The following is a 22,929-nucleotide window of genomic DNA, read 5'->3' as shown; positions in this document are numbered from 1 at the left end:
TGAGACGGTGTCTTTTAGATGGTATCAGATTCTACAGAGATGGGACAAAGTTTTGGATATGGTTCTCACCTTCTAAGATTTTACAGTGAAGTAAGGGAGATAAAATATCAACATTATAATTAAGAAAAATAAGAGATCAAAAAACACAAATAACACATAATGTTAATAATTACTAAAACAGTAATATAGGACTTCAGAACAAGAGCAATACAGTTTTGGATGGAGTGACTCAGGAAGTCTTTACAAAGCAGATGAGGGTTGTGTTTGAGCTTGAAGGAAGAGTAAAATTTGGGAAAGCAGAAAGGCAAAAAAGCTATGAGCGAAAGTGCATAGATATGAGTGTAGACTTTTTTTTAATGGCACTGTGATGAAGCCAATTTGACTGGAGTTCAAGGAATTTGTAGTAACCTATGGAGAGTCGTCTTTCATATACTGCACCAAGTAAGCTATAAATGAATGAGAAGACATCATTTGCCTTGGAAAGCAGAAAAGTACTTTTTTCCTTTAATACAGAAAAATTGGATTTTTCACGTTTATTCAGGGTTCTCAAGAGAAACGGAACCAATAGGATATATATTGACGTAAATAGAAAGATTTATTTTAAAGGAATTGGTTCATGTGACCTGCCACAAGATCATGAAGGCCATATAGGATAAACCCACAACTAATATCATCCTCAGTGGGGAAAAACTGAGAGCTTTCCCCCTAAGGTCAGGAACATGACAGGGGTGTCCACTCTCACCACTGTTATGCAACATAGTGTTGGAAGTCCTAGCCTCACCAATCAGACACAAAAAGAAAAGGCATCTAAATTGACAAGGAGGACAGCAAATTTTCACTCTTGGCAGACAACATGATACTCTATGTGGAAAACGCAAAAAACTCCACCAAAAAACTGCTAGAACTGATCCACGAATTCAGCGAAGTCACAGGATATAAAATTGATGCACAGAAATCAGTTGCATTTCTATACACCAATAATGAAGCAGCAGAAAGAGAAATTAAGGAATTGATCCCATTTATAGTTGCACCAAAACTATAAAATGCCTAGAAATAAACCTAACCAAAGAGGTAAAAAATCTATATGCTGAATACTGTAGAAAGCTTATGAAAGAAATCGAAGAAGACAAAAAGAAATGGGAAAACATTCCATGCTTCTGGATTGGAAGACCAAATATGTCGATACTACCCAAAGCAATCTCAAATTTACTGCAATCCCTATCAAAATAGAACCAGCATTCTTCACTGAGCTAGAACAGACAATCCTAAAAATTGTATGGAACCACAAAAGATCCCGAATAACCAAAGTAATGTTGAAGAAAAAACCAAAGCTGAAGACATCATAATACTGGACTTCAAGCTATATTACAAAGCTGTAATCATCAAGACAGTATGGTACTGGCACAAAACAGACACATAGATCAATGGAACAGAATAGAGAGCACAGGAATGAACCCACAAATGTATGGCCAACTAATTTTTGATGAAACAAAGAATATCCAATGGAGTAGCACCTGGGTGGCTCAGTTGGTTAAGTGTCTGACTTTGGCTCAGGTCATGATCTCATGGTTTGAGGTTTGAGCCCCATGTTGGGCTCTGTGCTGACAGCTCAAGAGCCTGGAGCCTGCTTGAGATTATGTGTTTCCCTCTCTCTCTACCCCTTCCCTGCTTGTGAACTTTCTCTCTCTCGCTCTCTCTTTCAAAAATAAACCAAAAAATATATCCAATATGAAAAAAGACAGTCTGTTCAGCAAATGTGTTGGAAAAGCTGGACAGTGATATGCAAGAATGGACCTGGACCACTTTCATACATCATACACAAAAATAAACTCAAAAGATGAAAGACCTAACTGTAAGACATGAAGCCATCAAACTCCTAGAGGAGAAAACAGAGAAAATAGGCAGGCAACAACCTCTTTGACCTGGGCTGCAACAACTTCTCACTTGACATGTCTCCCAAGGCAAGGGAAGCAAAAGCAAAAATAAACTATTGGGATCTCTTCAAGATAAAAAGCTTCTGCACAGCAAAGGAAACAATAAAACTAAAAGGCAACCGACAGAATGGGAGAAGATATTTGCAAATGACACACCAGATAAAGGGTTAGTATTAAAAATCTATAAAAAAAAAACTTACCAAATCAACATGCGCAAACCAAATAATCCAGTGAAGGAATGGGCAAAAGATATGAATAGACACCTGTCCAAAGAAATCCAGATGGCTAACAGACACATGAAAAACTGCTCAACATCATTCATCATCAGGAAAATACACAATGAGATACCACCTCACATCCATTAGAATGGCTGAAATTAACAACTCAGCCAACAACAGATGTTGACTAGGATATGGAGAAAGAAGAACACTTTTGTACTGCTAATGGGAATGCAAACCAGTACTGCCATACTGGAAAACAGTGTGTATGTTCCTCAAAAAATTAAAATAGAACTACCTTACAATCCAGCAATTGCACTTCCAAGTATTTATCCAAAGGATACAAAACTGTCTATTTGAAGGGGCACGTGGACCCCAGTGTTTATAGTAGCACTATCAAGAATAGAGAAAATGTAGAAAGAGCCCAAATGGATGATATGGATGAATGAATAAGGATGTGTTTTATATTGTGTGTGTGTATATATATATATTATATATGTGTGTGTGTGTATATATATGTATGTATATGTGTGAATGTATTCTCTCTCTCTCTCTCTCTCTCTCTCACACACACACACACACACACACACATACACAGGAATATTACTCAGCAACCAAAAAGAAGGAAATCTTACCATTTGCAACATCATGGATGGAACTAAAATATGTTATGCTAAGCGAAATAAGTCACTCAGAGAAACACAAATATCATATGATTTCACTCACATGTGGAATTTAAGAAAAAGATGAACATAGGGGAAGGGAAGCAAAAATAAGAAAAAAACGGAGAGAGAGACAGACCATANTTAAGTCGGGCACTTGTTAGGAATAGCACTGAGTGCTATATGTAAGTGGTGAATCACTGAATTCTATTCTGAAATCATTATTATACTATACTAACTTGGATTTAAATTAAAAAAATAATAAATAAAGGAATTGGTTCATGTGATTTTGAGGTAGGCCAGCAGGCTAGAGACCCAGGAAAGAATTCCTTCTTGCAGGTCTTAGGCTTTGTTCTTAAGCCGTTTAGTTGCATGAGGCCCTCCCACATTTTAAAAGGTTCTTCTTAAAGTATGTTGATTTAAATGTTAGTCACATCTAAAAACACCTTATACTATAATCTAGACTGGTGTTGGACTAAACAGCTGGGCACCAAGGCCTAACCAACCTGACACTAAAATGAACACTCATAGTATGTAAGAGTAAAGGGAAGGAAAGTGAAGAATTGAATGGCTTGAGAGGTTGCGAACTTAAGCTCACATAGTCAAGAAAATAATGAAATTGAGCGAAGCAGGTTAGGTGAGGACTGTGGCATATTGGACAGCTATGTACTATCCTTCTAAAGGGGGCCATTACTACACACTCTAGCCATTTGATGCCTTTTAAGAATGTGAGCGCAGTGTGGCTGGATTTGCTGGGGTTTTTTTCTTTTTTGAGAAAAATTAGAAGATTATATTTATAAATAAGATCCTTTTCATTAAAAAATTTTTTAACATTTGTTTTTGAGAGAGAAAGAGTGTGAACGAGGGAGGGGCAGAGAGAGAGGGATACACAGAATCTGAAACAGGCTGCAGGCTCTGAGCTATCAGCATAGAGTGACATGGGGCTCGAACCCATGGACCATGAGGTCACGATCTGAGCTGAAGGCAAACACTAACCCGACTGAACTACCCAGGCACCCCATAAATAAGATTTTTAATGTTCACAATTAACTTAGTGATTTAAGGAAATATTATATGGTCCATAGAGAACAAACTGATGTTGCCAGAGGGAAGGGGAGTGGAAGGGTGGCCAGAATGGGTAAAGGGGAGTGGAAGATAAAGGCTTCCAGTTATGGAATCAATAAGTCATGTGAAAAATAGGGAAAGCATAGGGAATATAGTCAGTGATACTATAATAACCTATGGTGATGGATGGTAGGTCCACTTGTGAGGATAGAGAACATACAGAGAAGTTGAGTCACTATCCTTACGACACATGGTGTAACTGTACTCAAAAAAATAAAAAAAAAATAAAAACATAACAAAAAATGGTCCAAACTGAATATCATTTGCAACCTTTGAACTATGTCTTTAGTAAATTCTAGAGTCGAGCATTGGCAAACTTTTCTGTAACGCGCCAGACAGTAAATATGCTAGGTATTTTAGGCTCTGTCGTCTTTCACAGCTATTCAACTCTGCTGTTGTAGCAGAAGGCCAGCTGCAATTATATGTAAATGAATTGGTATGGCTGTGTTCTGTAACACTTTAATTCTGAAAATCACAGGCTGCATGTAGCCCACAGGCTAACTGCTAACTGCTGACTAGATAGATGATAGAGTTTGGGATTTTTAGTAATTACAGCTGTCATTTGAAATCTCCATGTGGAATATGGTATAAGAAGTTGCCTCTGAAGTGTGAAAACTGGGGTTGTCTGACCAAAAATGATAAAAGGATGGAAACCATTGTGGGGAGGAGTGTTGAATTTGATTGTCATGAAGTTGTAGTAAAAATCCAAGGTTGAGGAATGAGAAGTTTGGGGAAAAGGAATTACTTTTTCACTTAGCAATCCTGTCATCACTGGCCTCGCTGAAGTGAGGTAATTTGGCCTATAAAAAATACCTTGCTCAGGCCAGATATTTGGATTGAATGTCTCTCATTAAGGGAGAAGGAGCTAGGAAGAGAATGGGAACTACATTATAAATAATCGTCTTACGGATAAAAAAATTAGAAGTCATTTCAACTTTGCAGTGATGAGTCTCCAAAGAAGAGTGTTTTTCAGGGTTCTTTGACTTTATAAACCAGTAGTCTCCTTTCTGGGCGCCTGGGTGGCTCAGTCATTAAGCATCTGACTTCAGCTCAGGTCATGATCTCACAGTTCTTGAGTTCAAGCCTGCTTTGGGTAAAACATGAGCCCTGGGTGAGCCCTGTTTCTCTCTGTCTCTGTCTCTTTCTCCTCCCCCATCTCCCTTCTACCCCCCCTTCCCTGTCTCTCTATCTGCCCCTCACTCACTTATACACTCTCTCTCTCAAAAAAGAAAAGACTCTCTCTTTTTCTCTGCCTCTTTCCCTACTTACACACTCTAAAATTAAAAAGCAAAACCAAAAACAATAGTCTCCTTTCTGAGCGAGTACTCAGTGAGGAGTACTAGTACTGCTAGTGAGGTTGTAGCAACTTCAAGGTGGACTTTGATATCTGTAAATAGGGTATTATAAACAGGGTATTGTTATCACCTGAAGGAGCAGGAGTATTGTAAAAGGAGGATATAATTGACAAGTATGATGTTACTGACGAAAAGAAGATGAAAGAGTTGAGAGATGAAGGAGGTGAAAGAGGGGAGAAAATGAGGGAAAACAGGCTACGGTTTGGAGGCCTACGTGGGATAAACAGGAAGCCCAGGAGGTACATACCTATAGCGCTAGGGGAGGGAGAGCAAGGGGAGAAGACAGACGGAGCGGGCCACTTGTAGAACCAAAAGCCCTTGTTTAACACCTGTTAAGGGCAGTGTTACCAGTTTTTCTCATTGCGAAAGACAAGTGCTGTTGGTATGTCACACGGGGCCCCACCCAGAGCCCACCCAGAGCTGCAGTGGGAAGCGCACCTCAAGCCCTCCCTACTTGTCCTGAAGCCTGCAGGGGATGAATATCCTGTCACACCTATAACCCTTCTGCACTGTGCACCTATGACACACTATTTGGGGGGTCTAGTTCAGGGCACAGGTTTGCAAAGACTTCCAGAGGGACTTCGAAGGGAGTTTCTGAATACTGTGGACTGTTACTTTCTGTCTCCATACATGAGCAAACTCAGAAAGGAAGGCAAGCGACGATCAAGGCAGCAGAAATGTCAATATAAGAGTTAATCAGTTGGAAGTCTTAGAAAACTGCAAACACGCCCTAATCTCTGGAAAAAGAAGAAAAGTACATACTAAAATAAGGTGTACAGTTATGTAACTTTTCTATGCTCGATGTTAATCATATAATATAGATTACATGACATAAATTGCTAATTATTCGTATTTCTCTGACTTGGTGGACATTATTAAAGAGCCAAGGAAAGTAACACAGGAATAAAACCACTAGGCTCAGATTTTCTTCTGAGATGTCAGAGACATTTGAAAAATTACTCCAGGGAAAATGGTTCTATAGTGAATTAGTAGTTAGGGGAAACCCCTTTGTTTAATTTCATCTTTCTCTTGAGATAGAAATTTTAAAAAATGGTCTCAGATAATGGAAGCAAGTGACTTTGAAATTCACTTCATATTTCCTGGAAATGAGTGCTTTTGTGTCTTTTATTTACTTTTAACACCAGTCCTGTGAGGTAAATGTCACAGATACTTCTCTGGCAGAAGACAAATTCTGAGATTGATGTGCTCAAATGCCAATGGGTTAATGGTACCAAGACTTAAATTGCAACTATCAAATCTGTTGCCTTGTCCACTCATACTCTGCATTTTTTTTTTCTGTATAGTTTTTTGGTGACCTAAAAGTACTAGAAGAAAAAACAGTATGCTTTGGTTCTTTTATTCACTCAAAAGTATCTTTTTCACCGCCTCTTATGCCCCGTACTCTTCTAGACAGTGAGATACAATGGTGAAATAAACAAAGTTCTGGTCCACAGGGATCTTACATTCTAATTAAGGTGATAGTGAACAGATATGTACTGTAATACTGGATAGTATGTTCATATTCTCTGAGAACAAGTAGGAAATTTGGCTTCAATTTTAATTGGTGTTTAGGTTATCAAACCTTTACTGATTTTTGTTAGCTATGTTTTCTTCATTGAAGGTACATTTTTCATAAGAAGTACACACCATACGTCTTTTTACAGGCAATGTAAGGAAGATGAAAGTCTGTCAGACGAAGAAAAAGACTACAGAAGTTTGGATGCCTCACTGACTTATAAAGGCCTTCTAATGGTATGAGGACTACATGGGTATAAGTTCTTTTTTATGAAGTAAAATAATCTAGGAAAGTAAACTATTTTTCTGTGAAATGTGTTGAAGTCATTACAGAATCAACTTAAGGAATCGAAATTCAAGATTGATATACTTTTAAGTGAAAAGCTGAATCTCCAAAAAGATTTGGAAACCAGGTGAGAGAAACTTAAGTCATTTATATTTCACTTTTGGAAAGTAAATACATCCTGGAATTTGGGGTGTTAAATAAATCTCTGTAGCTCCTTTACTGTAAAACTAATCCTAGAAACCATGCTTTCACTCATTTTAGACTCGTATCTCATATGGCAGAAGGAACAAGAACACATAGGTAGGCAAGGGAAGTGAGAATATAGGAGCCCACACTGAGGAAGATAAAAGTGGGTAGGAACGCAGAGTAGATGCAGATTTATATCAGCAGGTTTCCCATTCCCCAAATTACTTCGGAATGTCTTATCTCATCCCTGTGTTGTGAAAGGGGAGAGAACTAAAGACTGACTGTAAATGTGTACAACCAGGCCTCTTTGTATGCAGCATGCTACCACCAGAGGATGATGCTCTGTATGTTCACCGTGAATAATAAGACATGAACATTGTCAGGACTTTTTTCATTTAACAGGAGTTAGTTGAATACTTTTTGTAAATTAGACACTGTCCTAAACTCTGGTGTAATGACCAAAATAAGTAACTTCTTCTCATAAAGATTATACTTAGATGGAGAGGGAACTGATACCTGCAGTAGGAACCATTTAGGTAAAGTTTTAAAAATCTGCCACATAATAATATATAAATTTGTGTAGTAAAAATTTTAAACCATGCATGGGAATACTGAACATTGGATTTGGGGTAGTGGTTACCTAACAAGGGACACATATGGAACCTTAAGTATATGTATAATGTTTTAATTAAAAGACAATTTGAAACAAATGTTAATATTTAACTTTGGTAAAGCCAAGTGGTGGGACACCATTATTTGTTTTACTGTTCTCTCTTCTTGTCTGTATATTTGAAATATTTCACTCTAAAAACAAGTAATAGATGAATAACAACAAAAAATGGGTAAAAAGTTTTGAACAGGGAATACACAGAAGAAGAAATTCAGTGGAATATTTTAAGAATTTTAAGGTCGCCTGGGTGACTCAGTTGGTTAAGCGTCCGACTTCGGCTCAGATCATGATCTCACTGTTCGTGGGTTCGAGCCCCGTGTCAGGCTCTATGCTGACAGCTAGCTCAGAGCCTGGAGCCTGTTTTAGATTCTGTATCTCCCTCTTTCCCCAACCTACCCCTGCTGTGTCTGTCTCTCTGTCTCTCTCTGTCTCTCTCTCTCAGAAATAAAGAAAATTTTTAAAAAAAGAATTTTAATAAGCATATTTGTGACCTGTAACATGGTATATCTTACTTATTAAATGCCTTTATAGTTTTACTCAATAAATTAAATGCATTCAATGTGATTTACTTTCTACAGGCCCACACAGCATGAATTAAGACTTTATAAACAGCAGGTGAAGAAACTGGAGAAAGCCCTTAAGAAAAACATCAAGTAATTATATTGTACTGAAGTTACAGATTCGTTATGGTTTTGTATTTTACTCTTTTTATTACATATAAGTTTACTTCATGCTTACCTCAGAGTGACCTTAGCTTGAAATTACTAGACTGATGGGGGGAAATGACATAGAAGTATATTTTTGAGGGAGGCTGGCTGACTCAGTCATCAGAGCATGTTTCTTGTTCCCAGGGTTGTGAGTTCAAGCCCCATGTTGGGTGTGGAGCCTACTTTAAAAAAAAAAAAATTACCTTCCTACTAAGGTGTAGTTTCTCAAAAGGATATTTCTGGTTCCACAGTTTAAAAACAGTTTCTACCGTACTGGATTTGGCTATATATTTATCTTAAATAAGAACCAAAAAAAAAAAAGGCATTTATTTGCCTGACATAATAAGGGCAAAGATTTTAACTAGAAAATTGTCTTTGAAAGTCATAGAGGAATTGCAAGGGAATCATTGAAATTAGAGATAAAAAGCCTCCAGTTCTTGTTGGCACTAGTCATTACCTGAATAATACACGGCCTCATCATACTTTAAAAGTAGGAGGAGGCGTGCAGTGAGCCATTCATATCCATCACTTACTGGTACTTTTCTTGACTTTGAAAAGCAAGGCCTCAGAGCTGTTTGAAAAAGCTGGTCCTCAAATAGTAGTAGTGCTTTCTGAAGGTTATCTAGGTGTACTCTTTGATTCAAGGGAATGGAACTTGAGGTAGTGTGGGGAGTGCTGGGAATATTTTGAAAACTATATGAGTTAATATATGCATTAGATGTATTAAATCAGTTGTATTAGCATAAGTTGGTTCCATTTTCATTGACAGCTGTGTTTCTTCCTTCCTATGGCAACACATGCCACAAAGAGAGGCAAATATGCTGGATATGCAGGAATTGACATACTGAGTTACATTAAGATAGTACAGAAGGAAAACTGAAAAAGAGAAGTGGAAGGTTTGGACATGCTGCATCCATTAGTTCAATTAATATTTTTCCCTTCCTACTGTTGCTTAATATTTTGGGTACCTTTAGTACTTCATACCATGTGCTTGGTATTCTGGGTACTGGAGTTGCAGTGATAAGCCAAATAGCAAAGATCTCTTTCCTCATGGAGATTACCTGAGGGGAGAAGGATGATAAGACTGATAAGACTTAGAGATGGATTGGATATAGGCAGCTGAGAGGGCAAAATTACAACTCCTCAGTTTTAGGCCAACAACTAGTTGGTGCCTCAGTGAGATAGGGAAGCTGGTGGAGAAGCAACTTGGAAAAGGAGGATGTAGGGCAATAAAAAGAGGAGGTGTAGATAGACGTTATATGTGACTCTACGAAAGTCTTCGTAAGCAAGTGAAGGCCTGAAGAAACAGTTTAAGCTGACCTTTTTTTTCTTTTTTACTAGATTTAATAAAGTGGAAAATTGTGGAAAAACGTGATAGGACAAAAGATCGTGAACCAAGTCACTGGTGAAAACTCGGATTCTTTCTTGGAATCCCTCTGTCTTCAGAGATGAAGATGGTTCTTTCCTCTAGGTATAGGGAAGGCACCTAGTACATGAGGCTCTTATGATCTGCTTCAGGAGAGGAGGAGGAGGTCAGAGAACCCTTCTGGCAGCTGCTATGTCTCAAATTCCTCTAGCTTAAAACATGCTCTGTGTCAAAGTAACCTATTTTGGAGTGGCATATCTTAATCCCCTTTGAAGGAATTTTATTCACTTTAAGACAAGTATGTGAGTGAAGATACACACAATCATGTACTTATATATACAAAGAGATAGGTAGTCAGTTCTCATTATTCAGAGTTCATATTTGTGAATTTTCCTACCTGCTAAAATTTATCTTTAATCCCTAAATCAATAGTAGTGGCACTTTTATGATCATGTGTGGACATGCTCAACACACATTTCCAGCTGTTGAACAGGTGATGCTCTGTTCTCTTGTTTTAGCTCTCATAACTGTAAACAAGCATTCTTTGTGTGTTGTCATATTGCCACTTTTTTGTTTTGTTTTTTGCATTTTTTCTGCTTTTTGTTGGTAATTTCTCCAAGATGGGCCACCAAGCATAGTGTTAAAGTGCTGTCTGGTCTCTCTCCTGGGTGGGAAGAAGGCTGTGATGTGGCTTACAGAGAAAATACATGTGCTAGGTAAATTTCACTTAGTAGGCCTGAGTTCTCCTGCTTTTAGCTATCATTTCAGTGTTAATGAATCAACCGTATTAAATAAGCTATCTTTAAACATTAACACACATAAAATAAGCTTATACATTGATCAGTTGAGGAAAATGTTCCCACGTGTATGTAGGAACCTAACTCTATTAACCCTAGGAACAGTGGTTCAATCTTTGCTTATGCGGTGTTTGTAGTAACTTTATAGAATATAACTATCATGAATAATGAGAATTGAGTGTATATATTTTTGTTGTTCATTTGAGTTCTCATCTTTAGACTTACCTTTCACTATTTAAAAAAATTTTTTTAAGTGTTTATTTATTTTGAGAGAGAGGGCGTGAGCGAGTGCAGGGTGGAGCAGAGAGAGAGGAGGAGGAGAGAGAGAATCCAAGCAGGCTCCATGCTGTCAGAGCCCCAACATGGGGCTCAATCTCATGAACTGTGAGATCATGACCTGAGCTGAAATCAAGAGTCAAGATGCTTAACTGACTGAGCCACCCAGGAGCCTCTGACTTTTCATTATTAGCCTTTAAAATTATGATTTAAAACCAATCCCTGCTATATTTTTCTGTTGGATTTTGTAGAAATTATTTGTGCTTTAGAAATTTAAATCTGGAATTTGAAAGTTAATAATTTTTATTAAGTTGGGAACTTTCAGAGAATCTAGATGTGAAAACAGGGAATTAGGAATGTTAGATAGCTTGTCTATATCACATGGGTGGTATATGGAAGAACTTAAAAAGAAATTACATCTGTACCCCATCATTCTGACTCTTAACCATCATCTTAATTAGAACCAAGAACACACCTGATGAAAAACATTTTTTAATATAAAGCTTTTTAAATTTTTATTTTCTGCAGTGGTAGAGGTAGAATATTTTTTCAAAGAACTACAAATGTGGGGCAAATAATTAAAATACCCTGTCAGCCTGGTTAATTCTCTCCACATATTTAGAACAAAAGGGAACAGTGTTATCACTGAATAAACATCTAACTAGACTGTGATGTGCATTATAGGCAGTCTGCTAAAAAGATTACAAAGACAGAAAGAAATCTCACTCTTTTATATAGCTATGCATATACAGTCCATTATGTACATGTGAATTGTCTTTATCCTAAGGAAAAATAAAACTTTCTATGGTTTTTGATAAGCAGAAAGTTAACAACCTAGAGGCAGGAGCCTAGGCAGACCCAGGGGGACAAGGCACCTGATGTCTAAGAGTTGGTTCTAAGGCTCCCAAGAAAGAAGGACATTCCTAGGATGTAGACTTGGCAAGAGGCTTATTTAAATGTTAAAAAGATTTATATACTTCTTAAAGAAAGGAATTACAACTACAAGTTTTCCAAAGGAAATGCTATGAGAAAAGGGGAAAGTCTTTCTCCCCTTTTAGAACCTGAGAGAATTAATTTTTTTTTAGATTTATAGCTGCCTTTCAGCTAACCAATCTTCAATAACAAATGAACCTATTTAACATGGGAAAATATAGACTTTTCTTGTTTGAGTTAATATTACAAAGAGGTTGATTATAAAATGTGGTTTTTAGAAGTGATCAAATAGGTCTGCCAGTACAAGATAACTAAAGGTATTACACTAATTCCACTTAATTTCAGTGGTATTTGTATTTTGCTAGGAGAAAACAAAATCAGAATCCTGTCACCCTGCTGTTAAGCTGATGGGTGTCAGGGTCCTCTGGACAGTGAACCAAACTGAAATTAACAACCAAGGCTTTCTTCACTTACTGCTGCAATAGAATAAGCAGCCAAAAAATGTTCCATTTTTAGTGTTCGGTTTTTCTCAGTGGAAAGGTACCAGGCAAGGGTCATTGAATGAGATACTGCACAGATGAGAGGAAACATGTCACTGCCTAGGAGCCCTGCACAAAAGACTCCTGCTGTTTCATGGGCCAAGGGGGAGGCCTGGGAGTGGAAAATACTGAGTCAGAGTGGAGAAAAGTAGATTAGTCAAGACTCCTCCCACCTCACAAGGAGAAGTGAAAAGTACCTCATCAGGGTCATCCCACTAAAAAGCCTCTGGATGTGAGCACCGGGGCTAGGAATGCAGAAATACTGGTGAGCACAGCTGGCCTGGGAGTCACAAGGGAAGGGAGGGGTCAGGGGGTCTGAATTCTTGATAGCAACTCATTCCAGAGATTGCAGTGCCCAGGCTGTGAACCAAGTCTGATTTGGGAGGGCAACTTTCCCCCATGAAGCTTTCCAGGACAAAGCCTTTGTAATTGTCTACGGTTTGGGCCTGAAAGATAACATGTAGGATTTTGGCCTGGAGCTGGACTTCCCTCCTAGAGAAAGAGTTAACCTTTGGAGTTGTAGCATTGGAGTTTATAGATGGAAGGGAACCCACCCTTCTTTTCATCTTAATCATATAAAAAATCCTAGGAATGCAGAGAAAAGGACTCAGGGAACATACAGCTCTGAGAGGTTCATATTGATTTGTACATGTGCTTTGTATTTTTGTGGCTAAATAAGCAGGAGTTTTAACAAAATTGGCATTCGCTTTTCCACCTGTTCCTCATCTCCAGAATGGAAGCCATCATGAGATCATAGAAAGGCTTCAGACACAGTTAAAAGCTATAATGTATCTCTACCTAGAAACCTGTCATAAGGAGATGGCTATAGAAAACAGGAGACAGCACAGCATATTTTAAGCTGGAAGTGTAGTTTTCTGGGTTTCCCAAATTCCACAAAAAAATACAGCTCTTGCTTCTAGCTACATGGAATGAGTGTCCGTGAAGTATGTAAAGAATCCTTTAGCTGCTCTTAGGAGTCCTTATGGCCTTCAGGCCCTGCTCACTGCTTTGGAGACAACAAAACAACCTGGCATGTTTCTGAGTACAGCCTACTTGCCTACAACATAGGTTTCTAAAACATCAGTGAACTCCTATGCAATTGGGAAATAAGGGAATGATTAGTAGTGTAACATAGGCATCGCATTGTTTACGTGATTTTTTCTTAGCTACCAGGAGCTAGAATATGGCAGTATTATAGTTTTCAGGAAGGGAGAAAGCTTTGCTAGTACATAGGCAACTGCCCTTCCAGTCCTATTCTAAGAAAATTGAAAATGATAGACTGCACCCAGGACTCCCTCCTTGACCCTCAGTATTACACAGACTCTAGGATAGAAGCAAATTGCACTTCCCCCCTTGCCCTCCCTGACTGTTTAACCTCCACTTCTTTGACCTGAAGTTCATTTCCATCTTCGTAGTCTAGGCTCATAAGATTAAAGTAAAAAAATTTATGTGTGCATGTGTACACATACACATGTATATTTAAAATGATATAAAGCTGTTGGAGGGGAGCTGAATCACTGGCTCAGTTTGTTTTCTTAATCTAATGTTTAGGAAATCATTTTGTATTATTTTGATTTATTTTTTCCCTTTTAGATTAAAGGATGTTATCAGTCAAAAAAAGGTGGAGGACCCAGAGAAACAAGATGAACCCAGCAAAGACAACCAGCAACAGGCCCTAACTGACCAGAGATACTTTCAGGTACTGAACAGCTGGCAAAGAGACTGGTGCTGGTAGTGAACCTTGGTGGGGTTTTTGTTTTTTTTTTTTTTAGTTTTATTTAAATTCCAGTTAGTTAACATACAGTATAGTATTAGTTTCAGGTGTGCAATATGGTAATTCGTCACTTCCATACAACACCCCATGCTCATCACAAGTGAATTCCTTAATCCCCATCACTTATTTCACCCATCCCCCCCACCTTCCTTCTGTTATCCATCAGTTCTCTATAGTTTTTTTCCCTTTGCTCATTTGTTTTCTTTTTCTTTAATCAAAAAAAGAATATTTTTTTTATTTTTAAGCAATCTCTTTACCCAACGTGGTGCTTGAACTTAAAACCCCAAGATCAAAAGTCACGTGCTCCACCACCTGCACCAGCCAGGCGCCCTTATTTTTTCTTAAGTTCCACATATGAGTGGGCCCATATTAAATGTTTCTCTCTGAGAGACAAAAATATTAGCAAAATACTCTCTAGCTCCATCTATGTTGTTGCAAATAGTAAGATTTCATCCTTTTTATGGCTGCATAATATTTCACTGTGCATATACATATCTTCTTTATCCATTCATCACTCAGTGGACACTTGGGCTGTTTCCATAATTTGGCTATTATAGATAATGCTGCTATAAACATAAAGGTACATTTATCTCTTTCAATTAGTATTTTTGTATTCTTTGGGTAAATATCTAGTACAATCACTGGGTTGTAAGGTAGTTCTATTTTTACCTTTTTGAGGAAAACACCACACTGTTTTCCAGAGTGGCTGTACCAGTTTGACCACCCCAACAGTGCACAAGGGTTCTTTTTTCTCCACATTCTTGTGTTGTTGATTTTAGCCATTCTGACAGATATGAGGTGATACCTCGTTGTAGTTCTGATTTACATTTCCCTGATGATGAGTTATGGTGAGACTCTTCTCATGTGTCTGTTGATCATCTGTATGTCTTCTTTGTTTTTTTCTAATTTTTTTTCAATATTTTATTTATTTCTGAGAATCAGAGACAGCATGAGCAGGGGAGGGTCAGAGAGAGAGGGAGACACAGAATCCAAAGCAGGCTCCAGGCTCTGAGCTAGCTGTCAGCACAGAGGCCGATGCAGGGCTCAAACCTGTGAGCTGTGAGATCATGACCTGAGCCGAAGTCGGATGCCCAACCGACTGAGCCACCCAGGCTCCCCTCCTTTTTTTTTTTTTTTTTTTTTAATTTTTTTCAATGTTTTATTTCTGAGCGAGAGATTAAAAAATTTTTTTTCAATGTTTATTTCTGAGAGACAGAGAGACTGTATGTCGTCTTTGGAAAAATTGCTATTCATGTCTTCTGCCCTCCTTTTTTTTCTTTTTATGAAAGACAGACTGCCACATGCAGTGCCTCATTTAGACGTGTCTGGAGTCTTAAAGTCAACTTAGGGTTGACGACCTTAAGTTCTCCTACAAATAGACCTTGAGAGCTTGTTTGTAGGTTCTAGCAGGGGACTGTAGCTGCTCCTATACCCTTGACTGAAGAATGGTCCTCCTTTAAAGGAGAAGGTTGTCCTCATTGACAGAATGTGCAGCTTTAGGAGGGACGCACAAGGAGTGGTGAGTGAGGAAGGGGACACTGTTGGCCAGCCAGATCAGCCGAATCAACCCTGATGATCAGTGGGGTGATAGATGTCGCAGCCAGATCATCCCCACATCCTGCTCGTTTTTTAATTGGGTTGTTGTTATCTTTATATATTTTGGATACTAACCCTTTATTGGATATGTCATTTTGGAAATATCTTCTCCCATTCAGTAGGTTGCCTTTTAGTTTGTTGATTTGTTTCCTTCACTGTGCAGAAGCTTTTTATCTTGATGTAGTCTCAATAGTGTATTTTTGTTCTTGTTTGGTTCCTTTCTTCAAGAGACATACCTAGAAAGAAGTTGCTACAACTGATGTCAAAGAAGCTACTGCCTGTATTCTCTTCTAAGAATTTCATGGTGGTAGGCCTCACATTTAGCTCTTTAATCCATTTTGAATTTATTTTTGTGTATGGTGTAAGAAAGTGGTCCAGTTTCGTTCTTTTACATGTTGCTATTCAGTTTTCCCAACACCATTTGTTGAAGAAACCTTCTTTTTCCTACTGGGTATTCTTTTCTGCTTTGTCAAAGATTAATTGACCATATAATTGCCGGTTCATTTATGGGTTTTTTATTCTGTTCCATTGATCTATGTGCATATTTTGTGCCAGCACCTGTTTTGATTACTATAGCTTTGTAATGTGAAGTCCAGAATTGTGATGCCTCTAGTTTTGTTTTTCTTTTCAAAGCTATTCGGGGTCTTTTGTGGTTCCATTAAAATTTTAGCATTATCAGGGCGCATTGGTGGCTTGGTTGGTTTAGCGTCTGACTTTGGCTCAGGTCATGATTTCACGGTTTGTGAGTTCCAGCCCCACATTGGGCTCTGTGCTGACAGCTCAGAGCCTGGGGCCTGCTTTGGATTCTGTGTGTGTGTCTCTCTCTTTCCCTCCACTACTCACAGTCTGTCTCTGTTTCTCAAAAATGAATTTAAGAAAATTTCAAATTTTAGGATTATTTTTTCTAGCTCTGTAAAAAATGCTGTTGGTATTTTGATAGGGATTGCATTAAATATGTAGATTGCTTTGGGTGGTGCAGACATTTTAACAATATTTGTTTCTCCAATCAATGAGCATGGAATGTCTTTCCATCTCTTTGTGTCAACTTCAGTGTCTTTCATCAGCATTTTACAGTTTTCAGAATAAGATCTTTAATTTCTTTGGTTAGGTTTATTCCTAGGTACCTTATTGTTTTGGTGCAATTGTAAATGGGATTGTTTTCTTAATTTCTCTTTCTGCTGCTTCATTATTGGTATAGACAAATACAACAGATTTCTGAACATTGATTTTGTATCCTGTGACTCGGCTGAGTTCATTTATCAGTTTCAGGAGTTTTGGTGGATTCTTTCAAGTTTTCTATACTTAGAATATATACTGTGTGTAGTACCATGCCATCTGCAAGTAGATCCTTGCCGATTTGGATGCTTTTTATTTCTTTTTGTTGTCTGATTGCTGTGGTTAGGACTTCCAGTACTATGTTTGAATAAAACTGGTAAGAGTGGATATTCTTGTCTTGTTCCTGTTCGTAGAGGAAAAGCTCTCAGTTTTTCCCCATTTAGGATGATATTAACTGTGTTTTTTTTCATATGTGGGCTTTATCATGTTGAGGTATGTTCCCTGTAAACCTGCTTTGTTGAGGGTTTTTATCATGCATGGATGTTGTACTCTGTCATGCTTTTTCTGCATCTGTTGAAATGATCATACAGTTCTTATCCTTTCTTTTCCTTTATGTTATGTATCATGTTGGTTGATTTGCAAATATTGAACAACCTTGAAACCCAGGAGTAAATACCACTGAATTGTGGTCAGTGATTTTTTTATAAATGTATTGTAGGATTTGGTATGCTAGTATTTTATTGAGAATTTTTGCATCTATGTTCCTTAGCAATATTGGCCTGTAGTTCTCTCTCTCTCTCTCTCTCTCTCTCTCTTTAAAGTTTGTTTAGAGAGAAATTTTTTTTTTATTACTAACTCATTTCATTTGCTGGTTTAATGGTCTGTTCATGTTTTCTATTTCTTGCTGTTTCAGTTTTGGTAATTTATATGTTTCTAAAAATTTATCCATTTCTTCTAGGTTGTCTAATTTTTTGGCATATAGTTGTTTATAATATCCTCTTAAAATTGTTTGTATTTTTACAAATACAGACAGAGTTGATTACTGTCTCTGATTTGTGATTTTATTTGTGTTCTTTCACTTTTCTTTTTGATACTTGTGTCTAGAGGCTTATCAATTTTGTTGATCTTTTTAAAGGATCAACTCCTGGTTTCATTGATCTGTGCTATTGTTTTTTAGTTTCTATACTATTTATTTCTGCTCTAATCTTTATTATTTCCTTCCTTCTGCTGGCTTTAGGCTTCATGTGTTCTTTTATACCACCTTTAGGTATAAAGTTAGGTTGTCTGAGATTTTTCTTGCTTCTTCATGTAGGCCTGTATGCCCTTATAATTCCCTCGTAGGATTGCTTTTGCTGCATCCCAAAGGTTTTGGACCATTGTGTTTCATTTTCATTTGTTTTCGAGTTTTTAAAAATTTATTCTTTATGGTACAGGTTGTTTAATCTCCATGTATTTTGGTCTTTTCAGACTTTTTTTTTGTGTGTGTGTGGTTGACTTCTAATTTTATAGTGTTGTGTTCAGAAAAGGTACATGGAATGATTTCAGTGTTTTTGTGTTTTGGGGCCTGTTTTGTGACCTAATATGTGATCTCTTCTGGAGAATGTTCATGTACACTTGAAAAGAATGTGTAATCTGCTGTTTTAGGATGCAATGTTCTGAATTTATCTGTTAAGTCCATCTGGTCCAGTGTGTCATTCAAAGCTTTTCTTTTCTTATTTATTTTCTATTTAGATGATTTGTCCATTGGTGTAAGTGAGATGTTAAAGTTCTCCACCATTATTGTATTTGAACCTCGGTTTCCATCTCAGTTTAATAAGTTATCCGGTGGTAAGGAATATTTGCATTTGTGTGTGCTTATCCTGTTTTGCCATGACCTATCTTCTTGGCTAAAAACACTATAGGTAGCTTGATTTAGAATTTGTCTTACTCCTTGAAAGACTTTGGCCTAATTCAAAGCAGGGTAGTAAAGAGCTGACAGGATTTTTAAGATTGACCTGTAGTTCTTGCTCTTTTTTAATGTTTGTTTATTTATTTAGAGAGAGGGGGAGTTTTTGACTACTAACTCATTTCATTTGCTCGTTATTGATCTGTCCTGTTCTCATCTCTTTTTATTTGTGTTGTTGCTTTTGTTGATATTGTTGTTGTGACTGTTATTATTATATATAAATTTATTTTCTTAAGGTCCTTATATGGTTTTGTTTTTATTTAGATATTTAGTCCCTCTGAACTTTAATTTTCTATGTAGTGTGATGTAGAGACCTAACCTTACTGATTTTTATAGACCATTTATTTAATAGGTGAGTGATCAAGCTGGGCTGTTTACTGATTGAACTGGGCCTGTGCTCAATTGGACCCAACAGGGTTTTTTAAACTTTGAATTAACTACTAATATTTTAAAAATTAAAATATTTTATTCTTTTTTCTAGCTTCTCTTAAAAAGCTACAGAATATGACAACAAATTCCTACATAGTCGTTATCAGAGCATAATTCTGCCTCTCTGGTGTCACATAAGGGCATGTGCTCTTCAGTTAGCCACAGCCCTTGGTCATGCTTGCTTCATCCAGTCATGGTCTTACTTTACTTCTAGAGGGATTTGAGTTTGCAGTTTCTCATAGATCATTCTTTCTCAATTTCAATGAAATGAAACCTCTATCATATCCACTCATTTGCATGGTTTGTTTCTAGACTCCTTAGCCTGTTTAATTTTTATACTATTTCCATAATCTTTTACTTTCTGTAATTTTATAATCGATTTTGATACCTTTTAGGGTAAGAATTTTATGCATTGTTCTTTTAAAAATTTCCTTTGCTATGTTTTTAGCACATTTACTCTTCTGGATGAACTGTTTGTCAAATTCAAAAATAGATCCTATTGAGATGAACTGAAATTGAATTAACTCTTTAGATTAATATTTGGAAAGATGAGACCTTTACAGTTTTGAATCATCTCAGAAATAGGTCTCTAATTTTATTTTATAGCCTTGAATAAAGTTTTACATGTTTAAAAAAAATTTTTTTAAACAACTATTTTTTTAACGTTTATTGATTTTTGAGAGAGAGAGAACCCGCACACGCGCATGAGTGGGGGAGGGGCATAGAGAGAATCTAAAGCTGGCTTCAGGCACTCAGCTGTCAGCACAGAGCTCAACACAGGGCTCAAACTCAAGGACCGTGAGGTCATGACCTCAGCCGAAGTTGGATGCTTAAATGACTGAGCCATCCAGGTGCCCCTATATAGTTTTAAATTTAGCTCTTGCATGTTTGTTGTTAGGTTTATTTCCTAGATGTTTTATAACTTTTATTCCTATCAAAAATGGCATCCTTTTCTCCATTACATTTTCTGATTATTTGTTGCTGGTTCTTCATATATCTGTGTTGATTTTATTTCCAGGCACTTTTCTAAAAACTAATTTTTTTTTTATTACTCTCTTGTACCCAACATGTAATTGAACTTCTTTTATTTCATTTTTTTTCTTAGATTCAATTTGAGAGGCTTTGTCCTTAAACAGGAATTAAACTATTCATAGATATTAAGACCTTACTCATATATCTGCTTTAATTCCTGACATCTTTGTTTTCTATTTCCATGGTTTCTGGTTCCATTCTTTTTTTTTTTTTTTCTTGACATTTGCTAGTTTGAGATTTGTCTTTATTTTTTTCCTCTTCTAGTACTTAGGACACCTGTTACCTTGATTCTTTTCTATTTGTCTAATGATTACTCTTAAGATACAGTTTTTATTTTTATCAGGAGTTTATTAGTATCTTCAAACTGTTTCTGAATAAGGTAAGACCTGTTTGTGAGTTGGGTTGTTTTCATTTTTGTTCTTGTTCCGATTCTCATCTCTCTGGTAATTGTTTAAGTCATTTTACTATTTTACTGTTACCTCATCGTTAATACACATTTTGCTGCCAGTCATCTGACTGTGGCCAAGTCATAAGAATACGCTATGCTGTCAATAATTCCATGGAGGGGAATTAATTTCTCCATTAAAATGTGTTTAAATACAAGAGAGGCCAACTGAGTGGCTCAGTTGGTTAGTGTCCTACTCAGTTTCAGCTTAGGTCATGATCTTGCTGCTTGTGAGTTCAGGCCCCATTTCAGGCTCTGCGCTGATGATGTGGAGTCGGGATTCTTACCCTCTGTCTCTGTCCCTTCTCTTGCTCTCCCTGTTGGTCTCTAAATAAATAAATAAATAAATGCAAGAGAAGAAAGTTGAAATATTCTCTCTTAAACTGAAAAAAAAAAAAAAAACCTCTTAAGTAAACATCAGAACTTTTGTTACCAGAAGGTCTATGAATACAGCTGGAAGTTTATTTATTAAATGATATGGGCTTGATGGTGGTAAATAAGGAAATGGCTTTACTCTCCTCCCTTTTCTTTCTTTCTTTTTTTAAATTAATTTATTTATTTAGAGAGAGAGTTCAAACTGGATAGAGGCAGAGAGACAGGGGAGAGAGAGAATCCCAAGCAGGCTCTGCACTGTCAGCACAGAGCCCAGTGTGAGGCTTGAACTCATGAACTGCGAGATCATGACCTGAGCCAAAACTAAGAGTTGGATGCTTAATCGACTGAGCCACCCAGGCGCCCTTACTCTTCTTCCTTTAAACTTTCTATTTTGGGCCTCCTTTTCCTTTCCTTGGATGATATACAAGGTGAAACTCATAGCTTTTGGCAGAGGGCATATAGTCATATATACATATTAAGATATTTAAAATTCACTCCTGACCCTGATGATATTAGGGAATTTCCATTAAATTTCTTATGTATAATGTGTTATGATTTTGTAGGAGAATATACCTACTTTTAAGAGATGCATACTTAAGTATTTGAGGATAAAATTTTATCATGTCTATATTTTCTTCAGATGATTCAGCTAAAACCAGAGTGAGCAAATAATGGAAAAATGTTAACAGTTGTTGAATCTAGGTAATGATTATGTGGGTATTTATGATAGTTCATTTTATGTATCAACTTGAGTGGGCTGTGGGGTGCCCAGATATTTGGTTTAACATTATTCTGAATATGTCTGTGAGGGTGTTTGTGGATAAGGTTAACATTTGATTTGGTAGACTGGATAAAACAGATTGCCTTCCCTAATGTGAATGGGTCTCAATCAGTCATTTGAAGACAGGACTAAAACAAAAAGGCTGAATAAGAGGGAGCTCCACTTGCCTGCCTGCCTTTGAACTGGGACATTAGTTTTTTCCTGCCTTAAGATTTGAACTAAAGCATGGTCTCTTCCTGGGTCTTAAGCCTGTGGGCATTCATACTAGAAGTAGTTCCTTCACTCTCCTGGGTCTTCTGCTTGCCTACTGCAGAAATTGGGACTTCTCAGCTTCCATAGTTTGTGAGCCAATTCCTTAAAATTAATCTCTTTAGATATAGTCATATACATATACATTGTTTCTTTTTCTCTATAGAGCCTTCATCAGTACAGATTTTGGTCCTGAGAGTGGTTGTAGAGGAACATTTTAAGGATGAGTTCTCTGAATTGGGTCTGGGGTTCCAGAACTGGCGTAATGTTTCCAGGATTTCTATGTAGAATGTGTTGGACTTTATTATTCACTGTTCTTAGCTTTAAACTTTAACTGAAGCTATGAAACAAACAATAGGAAATGACCCATTTAAACATCTGATTTAGCTTAAATATGAGGAGATAGAATTAGAGAAATGTGAGATTCTAGCTAAGGATGTATTGATGACTACTTTTCCCTATGTGGATTATAAGAGGTCATTCATAACTATTTTTTTTCATTCATAACTATTTTCAAGTCTAAATCATTTGAAAATGCATTTTAGCTTTTCAATGACGTCTGTAGTTCTCATTAGAACTTATATGTTTAATTATGTTGATGCAACTGCTGTATTTCCAAAGCATTACAGGTGTCAGTCTTATTAAAGAATTTCTTTTTTTTTTTTTTTTTTTTTTTTT

At 37.0% G+C, this 22,929-nt stretch overlaps 1 protein-coding gene across 5 annotated transcripts in view; it reads left to right on the top strand.

Moving 5' to 3' along the window:
* CEP70 (centrosomal protein 70) overlaps positions 1 to 22,929 on the top strand; it is an 82,086-nt gene that overhangs the window by 39,460 nt on the left and 19,697 nt on the right. For all 5 annotated transcript variants that reach the window (XR_013333317.1, XR_013333316.1, XM_077756676.1 and 2 more), the window contains exons 10-13: positions 6,959 to 7,046; positions 7,134 to 7,222; positions 8,530 to 8,604; positions 14,163 to 14,268. Coding sequence is in view for 3 of the 5 variants with exons in the window: in XM_077756676.1 (XP_077612802.1) it covers positions 6,959 to 7,046; positions 7,134 to 7,222; positions 8,530 to 8,604; positions 14,163 to 14,268 (358 nt within the window). In the remaining 2 variants the exon portion in view is untranslated. The remainder of the gene's footprint in view (positions 1 to 6,958; positions 7,047 to 7,133; positions 7,223 to 8,529; positions 8,605 to 14,162; positions 14,269 to 22,929) is intronic.

The sequence above is a fragment of the Crocuta crocuta genome, unplaced genomic scaffold (assembly GCF_008692635.1).
Source record: "Crocuta crocuta isolate KB4526 unplaced genomic scaffold, BGI_CrCroc_1.0 scaffold337, whole genome shotgun sequence".
Lineage (NCBI taxonomy): Eukaryota > Metazoa > Chordata > Mammalia > Carnivora > Hyaenidae > Crocuta > Crocuta crocuta.
This window is presented reverse-complemented; position numbering and strand designations above follow the sequence as displayed.